Source organism: Arvicola amphibius, chromosome 1, assembly GCF_903992535.2.
Source record: "Arvicola amphibius chromosome 1, mArvAmp1.2, whole genome shotgun sequence".
In the NCBI taxonomy this organism is placed as follows: domain Eukaryota; kingdom Metazoa; phylum Chordata; class Mammalia; order Rodentia; family Cricetidae; genus Arvicola; species Arvicola amphibius.
In genome coordinates, this window is record NC_052047.1 from 136,370,182 (window position 1) to 136,384,896 (window position 14,715).

At 46.6% G+C, this 14,715-nt stretch overlaps 1 protein-coding gene across 2 annotated transcripts in view; it reads right to left on the reverse strand.

Annotated features, from left to right (window-relative positions):
* C1H10orf90 (chromosome 1 C10orf90 homolog) overlaps positions 1 to 14,715 on the reverse strand; it is an 86,875-nt gene that overhangs the window by 26,825 nt on the left and 45,335 nt on the right. Inside the window, exons 3-5 of one of the 2 annotated variants that reach the window (XM_038313377.1) lie at positions 4,313 to 4,600; positions 3,053 to 3,055; positions 1,131 to 1,315 (exon numbers count right to left, since the gene is read on the reverse strand). In XM_038313377.1, the coding sequence (XP_038169305.1) occupies positions 1,131 to 1,315; positions 3,053 to 3,055; positions 4,313 to 4,600 (476 nt within the window). The remainder of the gene's footprint in view (positions 1 to 1,130; positions 1,316 to 3,052; positions 3,056 to 4,312; positions 4,601 to 14,715) is intronic. The other variant, XM_038313368.1, reaches the window with a different exon arrangement.

Below are 14,715 nucleotides of genomic sequence, written 5' to 3' on the forward strand. Positions count from 1 at the left end.
GGGTCTTCAAGGCCAACCCGAGCATCGTGGTACCCTCAAAGACTGCCTTGTGGAGGAGTGAGTCCCACATGGCTGTCTCTATGCTAAGCTGTAGAAGAAGACACATACCACATCTCAATAACTTCGTATGTCTCACGGGCACTGTCCTGAGTCTGCCTACAGCAGGGCCTCAGCACAGGTTCTCTGGATACGCTGCCAGGTTAGAAGTGCTCCTTGGTCCTAGTCCCCTTCCTGCCACTGAGAGAGGGGCTCAGAGAGAAACACACTCTGAACTCCATCCACATCATGCATGGGCCCCTGGCGGCTGCAGTGATCGAGGAGTCTCTTTGGCAATGTGAGCCATCAGCTACCGAGTGTCTGATGCACCAGTCACTAAATGTGCAGAAGCTTTGTGGAAGGGTCAAAGCTGGTGATAAAGTCCCCGAGAATAGGCTGCTCGCCCAAGTGTGGCTGCTGCTTCACTGTCCGTGCCTCTGCAGACATCTTAGTGGTTCAGGATTTGGGGACTACCCTGGATGCTTATTGCAGGCTCACCAAGGTTCAGGGCTGCAGCAGTGAGCCAATGGAGTTTTCTTCTCATCCAGGGAGAGGTGCACCCCACAGCCAGGGCCTCCCCCAAAAGTGGTGGCAATTTCCTCTGAGGTCATCCGCCCTCTTAAATGTTATACCTTTAATCAATATATGTATGTTACTTCTATAATCAGAGGAGGGACTAAAAGAAAAAAATTTCATGTCTTTCAACTCATGGCTGCATAATTTGGGAATCTTTTAAAGACTGTGCACCCTCATCTGACACTATGGGGTGTATAGGGACTCTCATCTGACGGGAATCTTTTGAAAATCCAATGTGAAGTGATCCACGTGACCTGTGGGCACTCTTTCATTGCTATGGTCATAGTTGCTAGTACCCATAGTCCTCATTCTTACCTGGCAGAGTCACCTGTGTCCTTGTCTCCAGGAGGCAATCAGCAGAAGAGGGGTGAGAAAGGGTTAGGGAGGGGCCAGTGAAACAGATAGGAAGACTTGCAGTCACAGGCAGAAGCGAGGTCAAGGTGCATGCCACACTCCCCAGGAGAAGTCTCCCCTGGGAGAGAGTCCAGCAGGATGGGGAGGAGCTGGTGGCCTTTTACCTGCAAGGTCATGGAGCTTGCCAGGAGATGCGGAGGCTCAGAACTCCCTTCCAACGGGTCAGAGCTCCGTGGTTCCTCTGCGGCTGTTGGAGAGGGTATTGCTGGTGAGGGCTCAGGAGTGGCAAGGAGGTCCTCGTGCTTCTTGCATTCCTTTAGTTTTACAACCAAGTCGCAGCAGGTGTAATCTAGGAAGGCAGATTTACAGCCCATTTAGCGGGCACCGGCTCTCCCGCCCGGCTCCCAGACACAAGAAGAAGACACACAAGACAGTTGAGAAAACAGAGACGCCAGTGAGTTATTCATGGACCTTGTTAAGCTCATGGGATCCCGTCTCATCACAGACCTTCACGGCTGCCCTTGGTCACTGTGGCAGTCGGCCCAAGTCCACGACTGGCTACTTAGGCCAGGGAGGTGTTTCTTAGATTGCAGTGTTCGGAATGCCTTTGCTCAGGATGAGAGGAGACTATTTTAGTCTGGATTTCATGTTAAGCGTGTAATTATTACAGTTCACTTGTTTCAAGACAGCATATTAATCTGTCTCGTGTTTGCCACACTAATGATATAATGACGAGGGATGGTGTTCAATTATGCAGCCCTCCCCTTAATTTTCTAGAGTCTCTCTCAAGGCTGGTGGGGCCCTTTCTTTTCTAGAGTCTCTCTCAAGGCTGGTGGGGCCCTTTCCTGGGGCTATTTTAGTTTCCTCTTGTGGAAAGAGTCAGAATATGAGTTGACCCCTTAGGAGCCCAGGCGAGGCCATTTCTGGGGTGAGTAGAATAGAATTAATAGCTGTCCCAGGTTACTTCCTGACTAAGCTTTGATGGCAAATGCAAGGATAGGTCCTTCTATCACCGTAGCCCGCCCTCCCGCTCTGAACTCCTGAACTCTCCACCGCACCTTCTCAGCTCCAGCCTCACCTAACTCCTTCTTTGTCCTAACCCAGCATCTTCTTGCCCCAAATGGCCTCTGATCTCCACTAAGTGCCTTTGGTTCTGCTGCCTCAAGAATCCCAATCTCCAGGCTGAGTCCTGACTATCAGGGCCCCTCCTTCCCTTCTTTTTTTTTTTTTGGTTTTATCGAGACAGGGTTTCTCTGCAGCTTTAGAGCCTGTCCTGGAACTAGCTCTTGTAGACCAGGCTGGTCTCGAACTCACAGAGATCCGCCTGCCTCTGCCTCCCGAGTGCTGGGATTAAAGGCGTGCGCCACCACCGCCCGGCTCCTCCTTCCCTTCTTAAGACAGGATGTATTCCTGCTGCCTACATTCTGCAGCCCAATCACAAGGTGGGTTTAGGATCATGTCTTAACTGCACTATACCATCTAGTACTTAATTTACATGTATCCACAGCACCAGGGATAGGGCCTAGAAAGGGGTGGTTCTTCTGGGAGACGCAAGGCGGCTAGGAGGAGGCTTTCCTGGACACCAGAGACATTTCATCCACGCTCCTCCTATCATTGCTTATGGCTGGATTCTCTGGCTGGATTCTTCTCTACTCAGCTTCCGTATCCCCTTTTGCCCCCAGATGACCCAGGCTCCCCTGGCTCTTGCTCCACCCATGTCACGTGATTCTCTGCCAATATCGTACCGCTTAGTTCAGGCCATCCTCCCAGCCTTCAAGCACTTTCTCTTGTTCCTTCTAGAGGATTCTCTCACTTCCCCACTTTCTCCTTAGGCCTAATCAGCAGCCCAAATGACCTCAAGTCTAGTGACTAGCCAGTACCCTGTCTTCCAAAATGAGTCCCCTGTGAACACCTCTTCCTCAGCTCACAGAGAAACCAGGGTCTTTGCAACTTTTTCCTCCTTCATCCTCATGTGAAAAATGGTGACTCTGGGGCTGGTCCAGGCATGCTGTCTCCTCAAAGCTCATGGCATCTGTACCCAGATCCAGAATGTCCCCACTCCTGTGGCTTCTCCTACCTTAGAAACCTCCTTTCTCTTTCCTGCTTGGTTCTCAGTCCCAGCCTGGCCCCTCTCTTATCTGTCCACATACAGCTCATGGGACAGTCACCTGGAATGTAAATCCCACTGAGATTCTTCTCTTTCTAAGTCTTGGCCTTGCCTGCAGTCCAGAATCTTGCAGTGGATGTAGAGGCTGCCTCTTCCAACTTAAACCACAGGGTCGTTGAAGAATCAGAAGCCCCTGGTTCTGGTGTTGGTCTCCTAGGCCCCTTACAATTCTCCAAAGCAGCTCAGGCCTCCCTGGAACTCTGGCTATGTGTACTTTTACCTCCAACCCTCTGTGTGTCTTTTCCTGCAGTCTCACCTTAAGACTCTAATGACATTAACATCTCAAGTTCCAGCTTAGCATCTTCCTGGACAGAGACACCCATGCCCTGACCATCTCTGAGTATGGGCATTCTCGGGTTCCACAGTACTCAACACACACTGTGTCTTCTGCACTGCCAAGTGTATTGACCTCAGCACCCAGCTCACGACAGGTGTTTAATAATTGCTTCTGACACCGAATGATGGTTAAAAACATAAGAATCAACTCCCAGTAACATTACTTTGGCCAATAATCATAATCACTTTAACTTTTATCACCCCAAACCATATGATATCATATGTGTCCTTCTGTCTTGTTCCAAGTTCTTTAAAAAAAAAATCTTCAGAGCAATCAGAAGTCCAGATTCTCTCTGATGGTACTAGGGACCAGAGTCCATTCTCTGTCACATCCTTCTGTCTTTTCATACAGAGCTGCTCACTACAGCACCTAGGAGTGGTCAGTACCTTGACCTACAGTAGATTCCTGTGTCCAACTTGGTGATTTCCTCTGTGGGAAATGGAGATGGGCTGCTTGCCCATGTACACTGTGGGACCCAAGGAGATCATGTTAAGTGGTAGTTATGTGTCGGGGACTGTACCCCTTAGTTATTATCCATGTCAGACAGTTACTGGGGGCCTGGGCAGCCAGGGGGCATGTTGCATTCAGGGCAGCTTCCCCAGTTCCCCAGACCTTCCAAAGCTCAGTCACAGAGTCTGCTGTGTTCTTGGCAGTCTTCTGAGCCTAAGCTGGCACTGGCACTTGGTCTTATGCAATATGTCTACTGTTAGTCCTGCTCCTTCTCCCTGTGTCCCCCTACACTACTATAATGCCAGCTGTGTGAACCATCCCAGAAAGACACTGAGCTGTTTTCTTTACGTGCATCAAGAAAGAGCCCAGGGACGGCCACCCTCACTCCTTACCTTTGGGGAACTCTTTCTCTATCTGAGCAGTATCATCTTCCTGCAGAGAGGCACATGTGACTTGTATAGGGCAAAGAAACACAGGCAAAGGGACTCTGGGTGTCAGGAAGTATGGGTGCTGTCTCTCTTGGGACTCAGAAAAGACGCTAGACTGCTCATCATTGCTTGGTGAACTGTCTCCATCAGAAGGGAAGTGTTTAATGGGCTTCTGTCCCACTGGGGAAGGAGGAAGAGTTCCTTGTGCTTCTTCTTGTTGCTCCTTGCTGTTTCCAGAAAATACTTTTGTTTCTATTCAAAATAAAATGAGAGTTGACCCAAAACATCTGATGATGCTGCCTCTCAGGTACCTAATGGCTACCCCATTGCTCTTCTGGCTAGTGGGCTACAGCAGGGCTTCAGGGAACAGTGGATAGTTGGTATACAGCTGCGTGTTAGCAAACTTTCAATGTGTGGTCAGCATCCTTAACTCTGAACTGTAGTTTAGAAGCTCTGTTTGTATACAGTGTTACCATGAATTTGACTTCATTTGCATACACTGTTACTATGTATTAGTGACAAAGGGACTGTGCCTACTGCTGCCCTTGGGAAGTCCTATTATCTTTCCTATCATTCTCAGCAGAGCAAGAGATGGGACAGCTTTATCACTTAAACACACAGCCTTTTCTATAATCTGCATATCTAGGTAAGATAATAATAGAATGAGTGAATACTAGCTAATATACATTTACTCTGTTATTGGGTCTTACATAGCAAATACAGAACTAGAATATATACTATAGAATGCATGTATTTAATTATATCTACTATACCCAATAACAATATTTATGTAAATATCAAATATTAAAACAGGTAACAAGAAATTAGTTGTGCATAGAGCACTGTATACACACTAGGCATTGCTTTATTCCTGTTATTACAGATACTGATGTCAATCCATATGTTATAGAGTGTGCAGATGCGGTAAGCAGAGCATCGTGCCTTTGTCAAGCTCTGAGGAAGAGATGGATCTACAGATGTGTGGCACATGCTATTTCTACAGTGTGACATCCAATTCCCAAGACACCTTTGTCCACCAACCAGGGACCAGGGAAAGAAGCTTTATGTGTCTGTGATTTGCAACAGCTTAAAGAGACAGGTGTTGCTGAGTAAATGTGCACTCGCTTTGCAACTATATTGTTAAGCAGATAAAGCAAAATGAGGCTTCCTCATAGCAAATGCTTCTTTGCATGGGATACCTCTGGAGAGATACAGTGACTAGGAAAAGCACAATGAAGGCCAGGAATGGGAACGGAGAAAACATGTAGAAGGAGTGGCAGGGCTGTGTCCCGCCACCCGGCCGCCGGCTAGCTTTACACCCGAAATAATTACATGGAAACTGTATTCTTTTAAAACACTGCCTGGCCCATAGTTTCAGCCTCTTATTGGCTAATTCTCACATCTTCTTTTAACCCATATTTAGCAATCTGTGTAGCACCACGAGGTGTGGCTTACCAGGAGAGATCTTAACCTGTGTCCATCTTGGAGAGGAGAAGCATGACGAATGCCTATGGTGACTGCCTGAAGTGTCTCCTCACTGCCTTCTACCCAGCATTCTGTTCTGTTTACTCCACCTACCTAATTTTCTGTCCTATTGGGCCAAGCAGTTTCTTTATTAATTAACCAATGAAAGTAACACACAGACACTTCTCCATTAAAAACACTTTCTCTCTGATGTCTATTTAATAGGCTTAGATATAAAATCTAAACTTTCTTTCTCAATATTCTGTAAGTTTTTTTAAAAAGATGCCTGCTTTAAATAGAACCGTGATTCTTCTTGAGTTACCATCTCCCCACACTGATGTGTCTAAAGGGAACAGCTCCACTGGAGGTGGGAGCAACTGCAGTAAATGAAACGGGTCCTTAAATGATTATGTGGTAGGGCAGGGGACAGTCGTGGCTGTCCCCTGAGTAATGAAAGTTAGGAGAGCCATAACTCTGCTTTCTCAAGTGTGTTCTATATAAGAAAGAAGGGACCCATGGCGGTGCTCTGAGGATGTCACTGGTGACCTGCCAACAATGTCCCAGTTTCGATGGCATGCTTTTCCCCGTGTATCTGAGAACAGCCCATAGTAGGTAAAGCTGGGTCATAGAGCTCACTGTGAAAAGCAGCAACATTCGGGTGTAGGGTCCTTCAAAATCACCTTTATGAATTTGGGGTCCTGCCCAGAGGAGTTGAGTTGGCTGCTTTTGGTTCCTGTTCACTATGGGTCAACCTGTGTTCTGTGTTAAACATGGAAAACATTCCTACTGGTCTCAGGCCCAAGTGTTGAATGTGTGACAGCTGCTAGACCTTGTTTCTGGAGTGCAGACATCCCCACATACAATAAAGCTTCATTTTGCTAAATTGTAAGGAAACATGTTTATAAACCTTTCCTCCAAAAATCACCAATTATGTTTAATTATAAAATACCGTAGGCAGAAAATAACCTATAACAGTCAGCCTTCCTACATGGCTTCCTTTCATTAGAGACTATCAGAAAAATATACAAAAACCAACTAATTATCATGGATACAGTCTCTGCCTGCCTGCTGACAAAGACCATCCACATCTGAATCAATGCATTTACTTACAGATTTATGGAGTGTAATGGGTCAATATTCCCATCCATCTAGTATCTGCCTTTCCCAGTCCCTCTCTTTTCCTTTTTGTCTGTCTGTCTGTCTGTCTGTCTAGATGTTCTAATGTAATCAGTGTGAGTTAAATGTTTCACTTGTGACTTGAAAGGGTTAAAACAATTCCAGAGAGCAGAATACAACTTCTATTTTGGGTAACTTCTTAACCATGTATCTTTTGTGACTTCTGTGGGTACCCTGCTGATAGTGTCTCTTTTGTGAGTTCTGAAACATGGCCTTGAAAGCCATACTTGGGAAAAGGGCCCAAAATATTTATGTGTTGGGGCAGTGGGGAAAAAAAGGTGGCTATCACTGGAACAATGAAAGTTAGGTGATTCACATTCTGTTTCCTCAAATGTCTACTGTGTAAGAAAAACTGAAGCCATGGCATGGGCCTGCACAGGCAGGCAGTACGCATGGTCTTTTTGTTCCATACACTGGGGAGGTTGGATTTCAGGCTCTTCCATCACACCCTATATTCATTTTCTGTAGTCTTGACTAAATACCCATGGAAACAAGGGTTTATTTTGTTTGCTTTATGATTTGAGGGGCTGGATCTCTTCACAGTGGGGAAGCATCACACTAGTTGTTGGTGTTACACCATAGGAACTTGGGAAGCAACTTCCTCATACTTCCCCTGACTAGGAATAGCGAGAACTTCAGCCCCAAATCAAGCAACATTTAGATCTTGTGCCCAACCTCTATGACCCTGTATATGTCAGCGAATCCTTATGTCCTAAAAGCTTTTGCAATCTCCCCCAATAGCGCCCCCACCTGGGGACCAGCCGTTCTAACGGAGGAGCCTGTAGGGGACATTTTGGCCACACCATGACTCTCTCGAGTTGGTACCTTACTACTGCAAGCTCTACTGTCGTAAGGGAAACCTGAAAAGGCAGCATTTTTGCCAGGTCTTGTGATTTCTGTGTTCTTCCTGAGTCTGTATGTGGAGAGGCTTTGGCAGTACACACTTCCTTCAAATAGAGCACCACCAGAATCCTTTCACGGTCTTGCTTAGTACGCTGGGGCTCCACTCTCTAGGCAACCTGCCTGCCCTCGATTCTATTGAGCTGGGTACTGGAAAGCAAACAGACACCAACAGAAGATTTTGCCCAGCAGTAACAAATCTGCTTCTATTGATGTTATATCCTTGTCTGGGAAGGGTACCGGACCGTCATGCAGGATCCACTTAAGCCTTTATCAATCTCACTGTAGTTGTATGTTAATACAACTTAATCTTAATCTTAATACCAAAATTCTGCACACCATATACAAAGCCACTGTCATCTCACTGTGTCGATTATGCAAAAGCTTCCAGGAGACAGTTCAGCGGAGTGGCATGGCCAGAAGCTCTGGGCAAGTTAGCAGCAACTCATGTCCTAAGCACACAGGGCTAACCCCAATGAGACCAGGCAGGGTTGCTGTGTGGCCAGCCAGGCCTGCCAGCTAGTGGCTGTGGGGTTGGTAGCGTATGCTGCTCCATAATTCTGGCTCCTGACCTACCCATGCTTGGCAGCAGACCTTAAGACAGAACAGGGAACCCTGAAGCAAACCAGGGCCCTCAATAGGAGGAGCCTAGTGGAAATAGGATAGGAAGGGCCTCAGCAATAGAGCATCCGGATCAGCTGAGAAGGGACATATGTGGCCAGGCTAGGGCATTACCGACTTACACAGGTTCTCAGTACAACAGGAGAACAGGGTGGGCATTTCTCTGGATATTTTACGTCCAGGGGCCATAATATACCACTATGCACACTAACTCGATAGAGAAAGGCACTCTTCTATGCTTTCCCAGTGTTCAGGACATCATAGATCTTGGAGCTGTAATGACTGAGATGCTCTGGGTCACAGCAGACAGCGACAAAGTGCCTCACAGCAACCATTTACAAAGACCCACACAACACTAGGTCTCTGCCAGCCAGATGTCCAAGGCAGAAAATGATATCCAGGAGAAGTGGCCTCAAGAGCCCACAAGGGACAGCTGCAGGAATAGCCCCAGGGCAGGGCAGGTCTCATGTGCAAAACTCATGTGTTTGGTCATTGATACATGCACTAGATTAAATCTTGTTAGGAGGTTGAGAGACTGGAGAAGAGCTTATGGCTCTCTAGAACACTCATCCTGGGAGACATCATATTTGGGAGTCAGAGCCCAGCTTCCCACCTCCTTAAAACAGACTACTTAGGTTCTTAATCTACCAGAGGGATTCCAGTGAGTGAAGCAGGCTCGCTTAAGTCTAACCCATGAGTTTTCTCCTTATTTGCATCTGGTGGTCATGAACTCCCTCAAAAGCCAGGCCATTGTTCAACTGCCTCCATCTTAGACGTACAGCAGCTGAAGTTTGTGATGATGTCTCTGGACCATCAGTATAAACATCAGTTTCTAAATTCAACTACAAGGGATGTGTCATCTCAGGGCATCCTGAAGGTCCTAACACTCTCTGCTGTTACTCTAAGTGGTCCCCGACTACCCTTTGACCTCCTATTCCCTGTTGCCATTATACCTCTATGTGTGTATTAGCTGGAGTGGTCTGGATCAGTGAACCCCATAACCACAGCATCTAACTGGGAACCTGGTAAGAGTGGGTGCTCAGCCAGATAGATTGCCACTAGAAATGCAGATGCAGGTCTCCTCTCTTGGCACTGGGATATGAGAGGAGGCTGATGCAGAGTAGCAGGAGGGGCAGGCTTTTGCACAAGGCATGCTAATGCCTCCAAGGAGGAAGGAAAGATGGATGGTGGTTTACTAAGTGTTCAACTTCCCCAGCAGGTAGGTTTGCTTTATTCTTTCCCTTTGTGCCTTCCATTACAATGCAAGGAGGTTGAAGCAAAAGAAAGTAGAGCTAGTCTGTGGCTGCCAAGAAACAAGGGTGAAATAAAACATAAAATGAGCTCTTTCCATGAGGAAGGCTGGTGGGGATTTCCTCTCCTTACTTCTGCCCCAGGCTCCAGCCTTTGGCTGCAGGTTGAAGGGTCTCCCTGTGGCAGTGCTGCAGGCTCTGTTTACAATCAGACAATAATCGCTTCCACGTATTTCTACTCAGTCTCTACAGAACTTGTACAACATCCCAATGAAGAGGAAGGGAAGGAGAAGGGCAAGGAGGCAGAGAGGAAGTGGAGTAAACAGCATCTTCCTGCCCGAGAGGCAGCGGAGTGTTAACCGGCATCACCTACAAGACCCTTAAGGCAATCCCTGTGGTAGAAGCAGAGTTGCTACCATTGGGAAGGGAATCAACAAAAAAGAATAGGGAGGAGAAGCTGGTGTGGCTCAGTGGATAAAGTGCTTGCCATGCAAGCATAAAGACAAGAGTAAGGTTCTCCAGAACCCATGTAAATGTTGGTGGGGTGCTGCAGCCAGCCTGAGATTCTAACATTTGAGAGGCAAAGATGGGGGATCCCTGAAGCAAGCTGGATAGCTAGGTTCTCTGAATTGAGAAGGTCTGGGTTCAATAAGAGACCCCCCAGTAAGCAAAGTGGGGAGCAACTGACGAAGGCACCCTCATCAACTACTAGCTCCTACACACATACATACAAGTGTACTGCATATATAAGCGTGCATACACATGTGTACACACACACCACACACATGAGAAAGTAGGGATGCTGGGATTGGGGGGCATGCAGAGGTGAGGCCCATTAAAGAGTCCTTCCCCTGCAGGAACTAGGCTTTATGGAGATGCCAGCTCTGCCCTAGACACAAAATGGCTTTCTTCTATCCATGTGGATATCTGCAGCTTTTCTTTCTGAAGGACTAGGTGAAGGGAGGAGGGACCAATGACCAGAAAAGGCAGGCTTGTAAAAGGATTTGTGTTCAGTGGCGATTGCAGAAAGAGCCTGCTTCCTGTGGAAGTCAGAGTAGGTGGCAGGGCAGGGAGAGATGCTGCGGAGACTTCACTGTGGTGTTTGGACACAAACGTGAAAGTCCAGGAATAAGAAGTCCTCTGCATTGAAAGAAAGAGGGAGGGAAAAATGATGTGTTCACTGGTACTATTCGAAGGTTAAGTTTCACATTATGTGGAGAACTGTGTACACAATTTTCACTTACTATAAGACACCTACACTTAGTAATCACGGCAAAACAATAATGCATACTTCCCCCAGAGAGCGACCAGAAAGGGTACTGCATCTCTCAGCATATTGCAGTCCTAGAGGTTTGTGAGATTAATGATAAAAAGTCTAAGCAAAATGTATACAGGAGGCAGAAGTTGTAATTCAGACTCATGCCTGTGTGTGTACACCCCTCTCGACAACAGGAACATCTGACTGCATTGCAAGCACCATCAAGGAACATAGGTTCATCAGAGCAGGCTCTGTGATTCTCTCAGCTGCCATCTCCAGAGCATCTGTCTTTCCGCGGGCCTCAGCCCAAAGCACGACTCCTCCCATCCAGAAGCATGTAAAACAAACATTTTCAGCATCTCCCAGAACTTGGTCACGTCTGAAGAGGTATCTTTATGTCTCACTAAAATCTCTTCCCATTAAACTAGCTTTTCCTCAGCTTAAAAAAAAAATGCCACAAAGGCTGACTGCCAAAATCTGAAATTTAGATAAGTATTTAAAATTAAAATACTGGGCCACGGGTGTGGCTCAGAAGTAGAGTTCTTGCCTAGCATACCCGAAGCCCTGGATTCTGCCTCTAGAACTCTTTCCAAAGCTGTAAAACCGGACTTTCAGAGCCTCTCTGATGAAATGCCTTCAGTGGCTATGTAGGGCAGGGAGGGCCTTTCTCCTGGGCATTGGATGTGACCCTGTCCTTCATTTCTTTCATTGTCAAGCTAAATGTACTATCGAGTGACAGTCATGCTTAGGGTTAAGATCTGGGTGTTACTACTGTCAATCTCCTTGTGTTTAGAACAACATTACGGCAATTTCTGCGTGTTACTTCCCAAAGTCCACATGTCACTGATGAATACAAGCCCCTGTCACACCAGGATGTCTCCTGCATTAGCAAAACCAAGGCTCCTTACTGGAAGTTGTTTTCTGGCAAGAATTTGAACACTTCCTCCACTTCCTACTTTTATGGACGTAAGAAGCCAACGGGCAAATGAACGCACATGGCCAGGACTTAACAATAGTGCAGAGGGAAGGAGAACTCAGCTCTCGAGGAGCTGGAGGAAGAGAACCTTCAGTCTTTACCGCAAGATCATGGGCTTAGTCAGAAGCTGCCCAGTTTTGTGCAGAGTGATGAGGGGAATAGAAAGGGTTAAAAGCAGGGTGAGAAATGCTAAATATACAGGGCCAAGATGGGGCCTAAATCTGCGACATAGAAAATAAAGGATTTTATAATGCTTTGATGGCTCTGACGACAGACCCCACCATCTAGGACAGTTCTCCACTAAGATCTTATTACTTGCAGCAGTCTGGAGAGCTGGGACTAGGATAGGAACAAGGAGGAGAAGCTTGCATATCATGCTAACCCTCTACTCCCCTCCCACCTCTTCCTCCATTCTTCCTTCTAACCAGTAAGACCCATCTCCCCTATTGAGAGTAAAAATACTTCTGAGGACTTCATGTCAGAAAAAGAAGCAGGTTCCAAGGTTAGAGGATTCCCATGGAAAAGGCTGTGGGCTTCTTGGTTCTGCTTGGGGCAAATAGAATTGCTTCTGGAGCAGTCAGAGACTTTCCCCAGGGTCCCTGTAGCTTTCTAGTCCTATCACATGGTTCATGTGCCTCAGTCATGTCAACCCAACCCAGCTGGAAGCACGTTCTCCACATGCAGCCTCTCCGAAGAATACCCTGCCATTTGAAGGCTATTTTTGACAGTCGGAATTGGAGAAGATCCCAAGAGCCTCCATAGAGAAGCATGTGCCATGTGAAAATAGAAACTGGGAAAAGTCAAGCCCCAGAAGGAAGCTGAATCAGCAAGGCTGGCTGGATCCCTTGGCCTTCTTCTCCTGAGACTTTCAGACTCAGACACTTAACATCCTGATGTTTCCATTTCTTCCCCAAAGGAGCATCATGTCCAATGACATGAACAGGTGGCGCCTCACCAAAGCTCTGCTTTCTGATCCCTTTCATATCGTGGAGAATTATTATTTATTTCTCTCCACTAAGAAGGTTCTGCAGGAAATGGAATAGTCTATGACTTCACTCAGGAGACCACTTAGGTGGGGAAAACTAGAAGTGTCTTTAACTGGTTCCTAAAAGCCACTGCCTTGTGAAAGTATTTCCCATATGCCTTAGAGAGGGAAGACTTTCTTTGTGAAAATTGTGAGTGTGTGTGTGTGCGTGTGTGTGTAAAATCATGAGGGAAATCACCAGAAAGTACCCACCCCCAGCCAATACTTAATATACAAGCCTGAAGAAGGGCAAAATTGACCAAACCTTTCCTTCTTGATGCTGGCTAATGATAGTTAAAAAGTGAGTTTTTAAGTAGTAGGCCCTCAGGGAATACTGGAACTCACTGATTTATGAAAAACATGCTGAAATGGTCATTATTAACATACATGTTATTATATGGAAAACAACTGAGACATAAGGGATGTCTTTGGACTTTTTAATCTCATTTCTTCTGGTTAAAATTTAGTGGTTTTTTTGTTTTGCTTTATTTTTTAATGCTCATTGGTGAAAGATTCAGAAAAGTCCTGAACAGAGCAGTTTTTCACATAAAATCACTTCCCAGAAACTACAAAATGGCTATCTCTGTTGGTGAGCTACCAGATATGGCATAAACACACAGGTAAAGTAGCAGTTCCTGAAACACCCAGGATGCCCCATGGAGCTCAGTATTTCAGTCAATATGCTGGTGAACAGAGAGAAGCCACCAGCTACCCAGGACCCAACCACTTCTGCCTGCTCACACACCTCAAATACTGTGACCCCCAATCTCTGAGGATAGATGAGCTTGCAACATATAGAAACATGGGCAGTGAAGGACTTAGAATATAGCACCAGAAAGCTACTAGCCACTCCCATCCTGGTTCTGCCACCCATCAACTGTGTGTCTATGAACAAACCCCCTACCCATCCAGTTTCAAGTTCTTCAATCATTTTGTAATAATTCTATAACCTATGAACACACACACACACACACACCTTACTGTGTGACGTGTGATTTGTAACCTGAGAGATACTATTAGTTAAGATTAATATTCATAATTAGGACTGGAATATAAGAATCTTTAGCTGTCAGTGGCTGGCTACCAGGGGAAATCCTCAACACCAGTTTCACTGCTCAGTGAATTCTGACATTGCTCAAGGACACAAATATGTCTGTCTTTGTTTCTGAAGTCGGGCCTGCATGGCAGCAGGGCAAACCCAACCGCCTTCCAGAGCCTGCAGGCAGCCCTGTGGGAGGGGTCCAGCTGGACAGCCCCCTGGCTTCGGTCTTGTCCTCTGGACACGACAGCTGCACCACGGCATCTAGATCACCAGAAACAGGCGAGGGAGAGGTGGAGTTCCCTACAGGAGCCAAAGGAGACCTGAGACCTTTAAGTGAACTTGAGATGCAAAGTCGGATCTAAAGTGGAGCCAACAAGGGCCTCTGGCTCTTCCCTTCCATGGAGACAGTTTCCTTTCCCGTGAACACACTTTAATCCCCTCACCTCTAAGATGTCCTGAACACTTTAGTCAGATAGTTGCACTAGGCTGGGAAAAAGGGCCATAGGGTGTATGGTGAGATTGGGGCCCAACTTCCTTTCTACACCCTGTCAGGAGTGATAGAGAAATTTAGCAATTCAAAGTCTGGTTGCAGAAGACATTTGGAGCTTTGGATCATAGGGTTGCAAATACTGGAAGAAGTGTCACCCCCGTGCCTG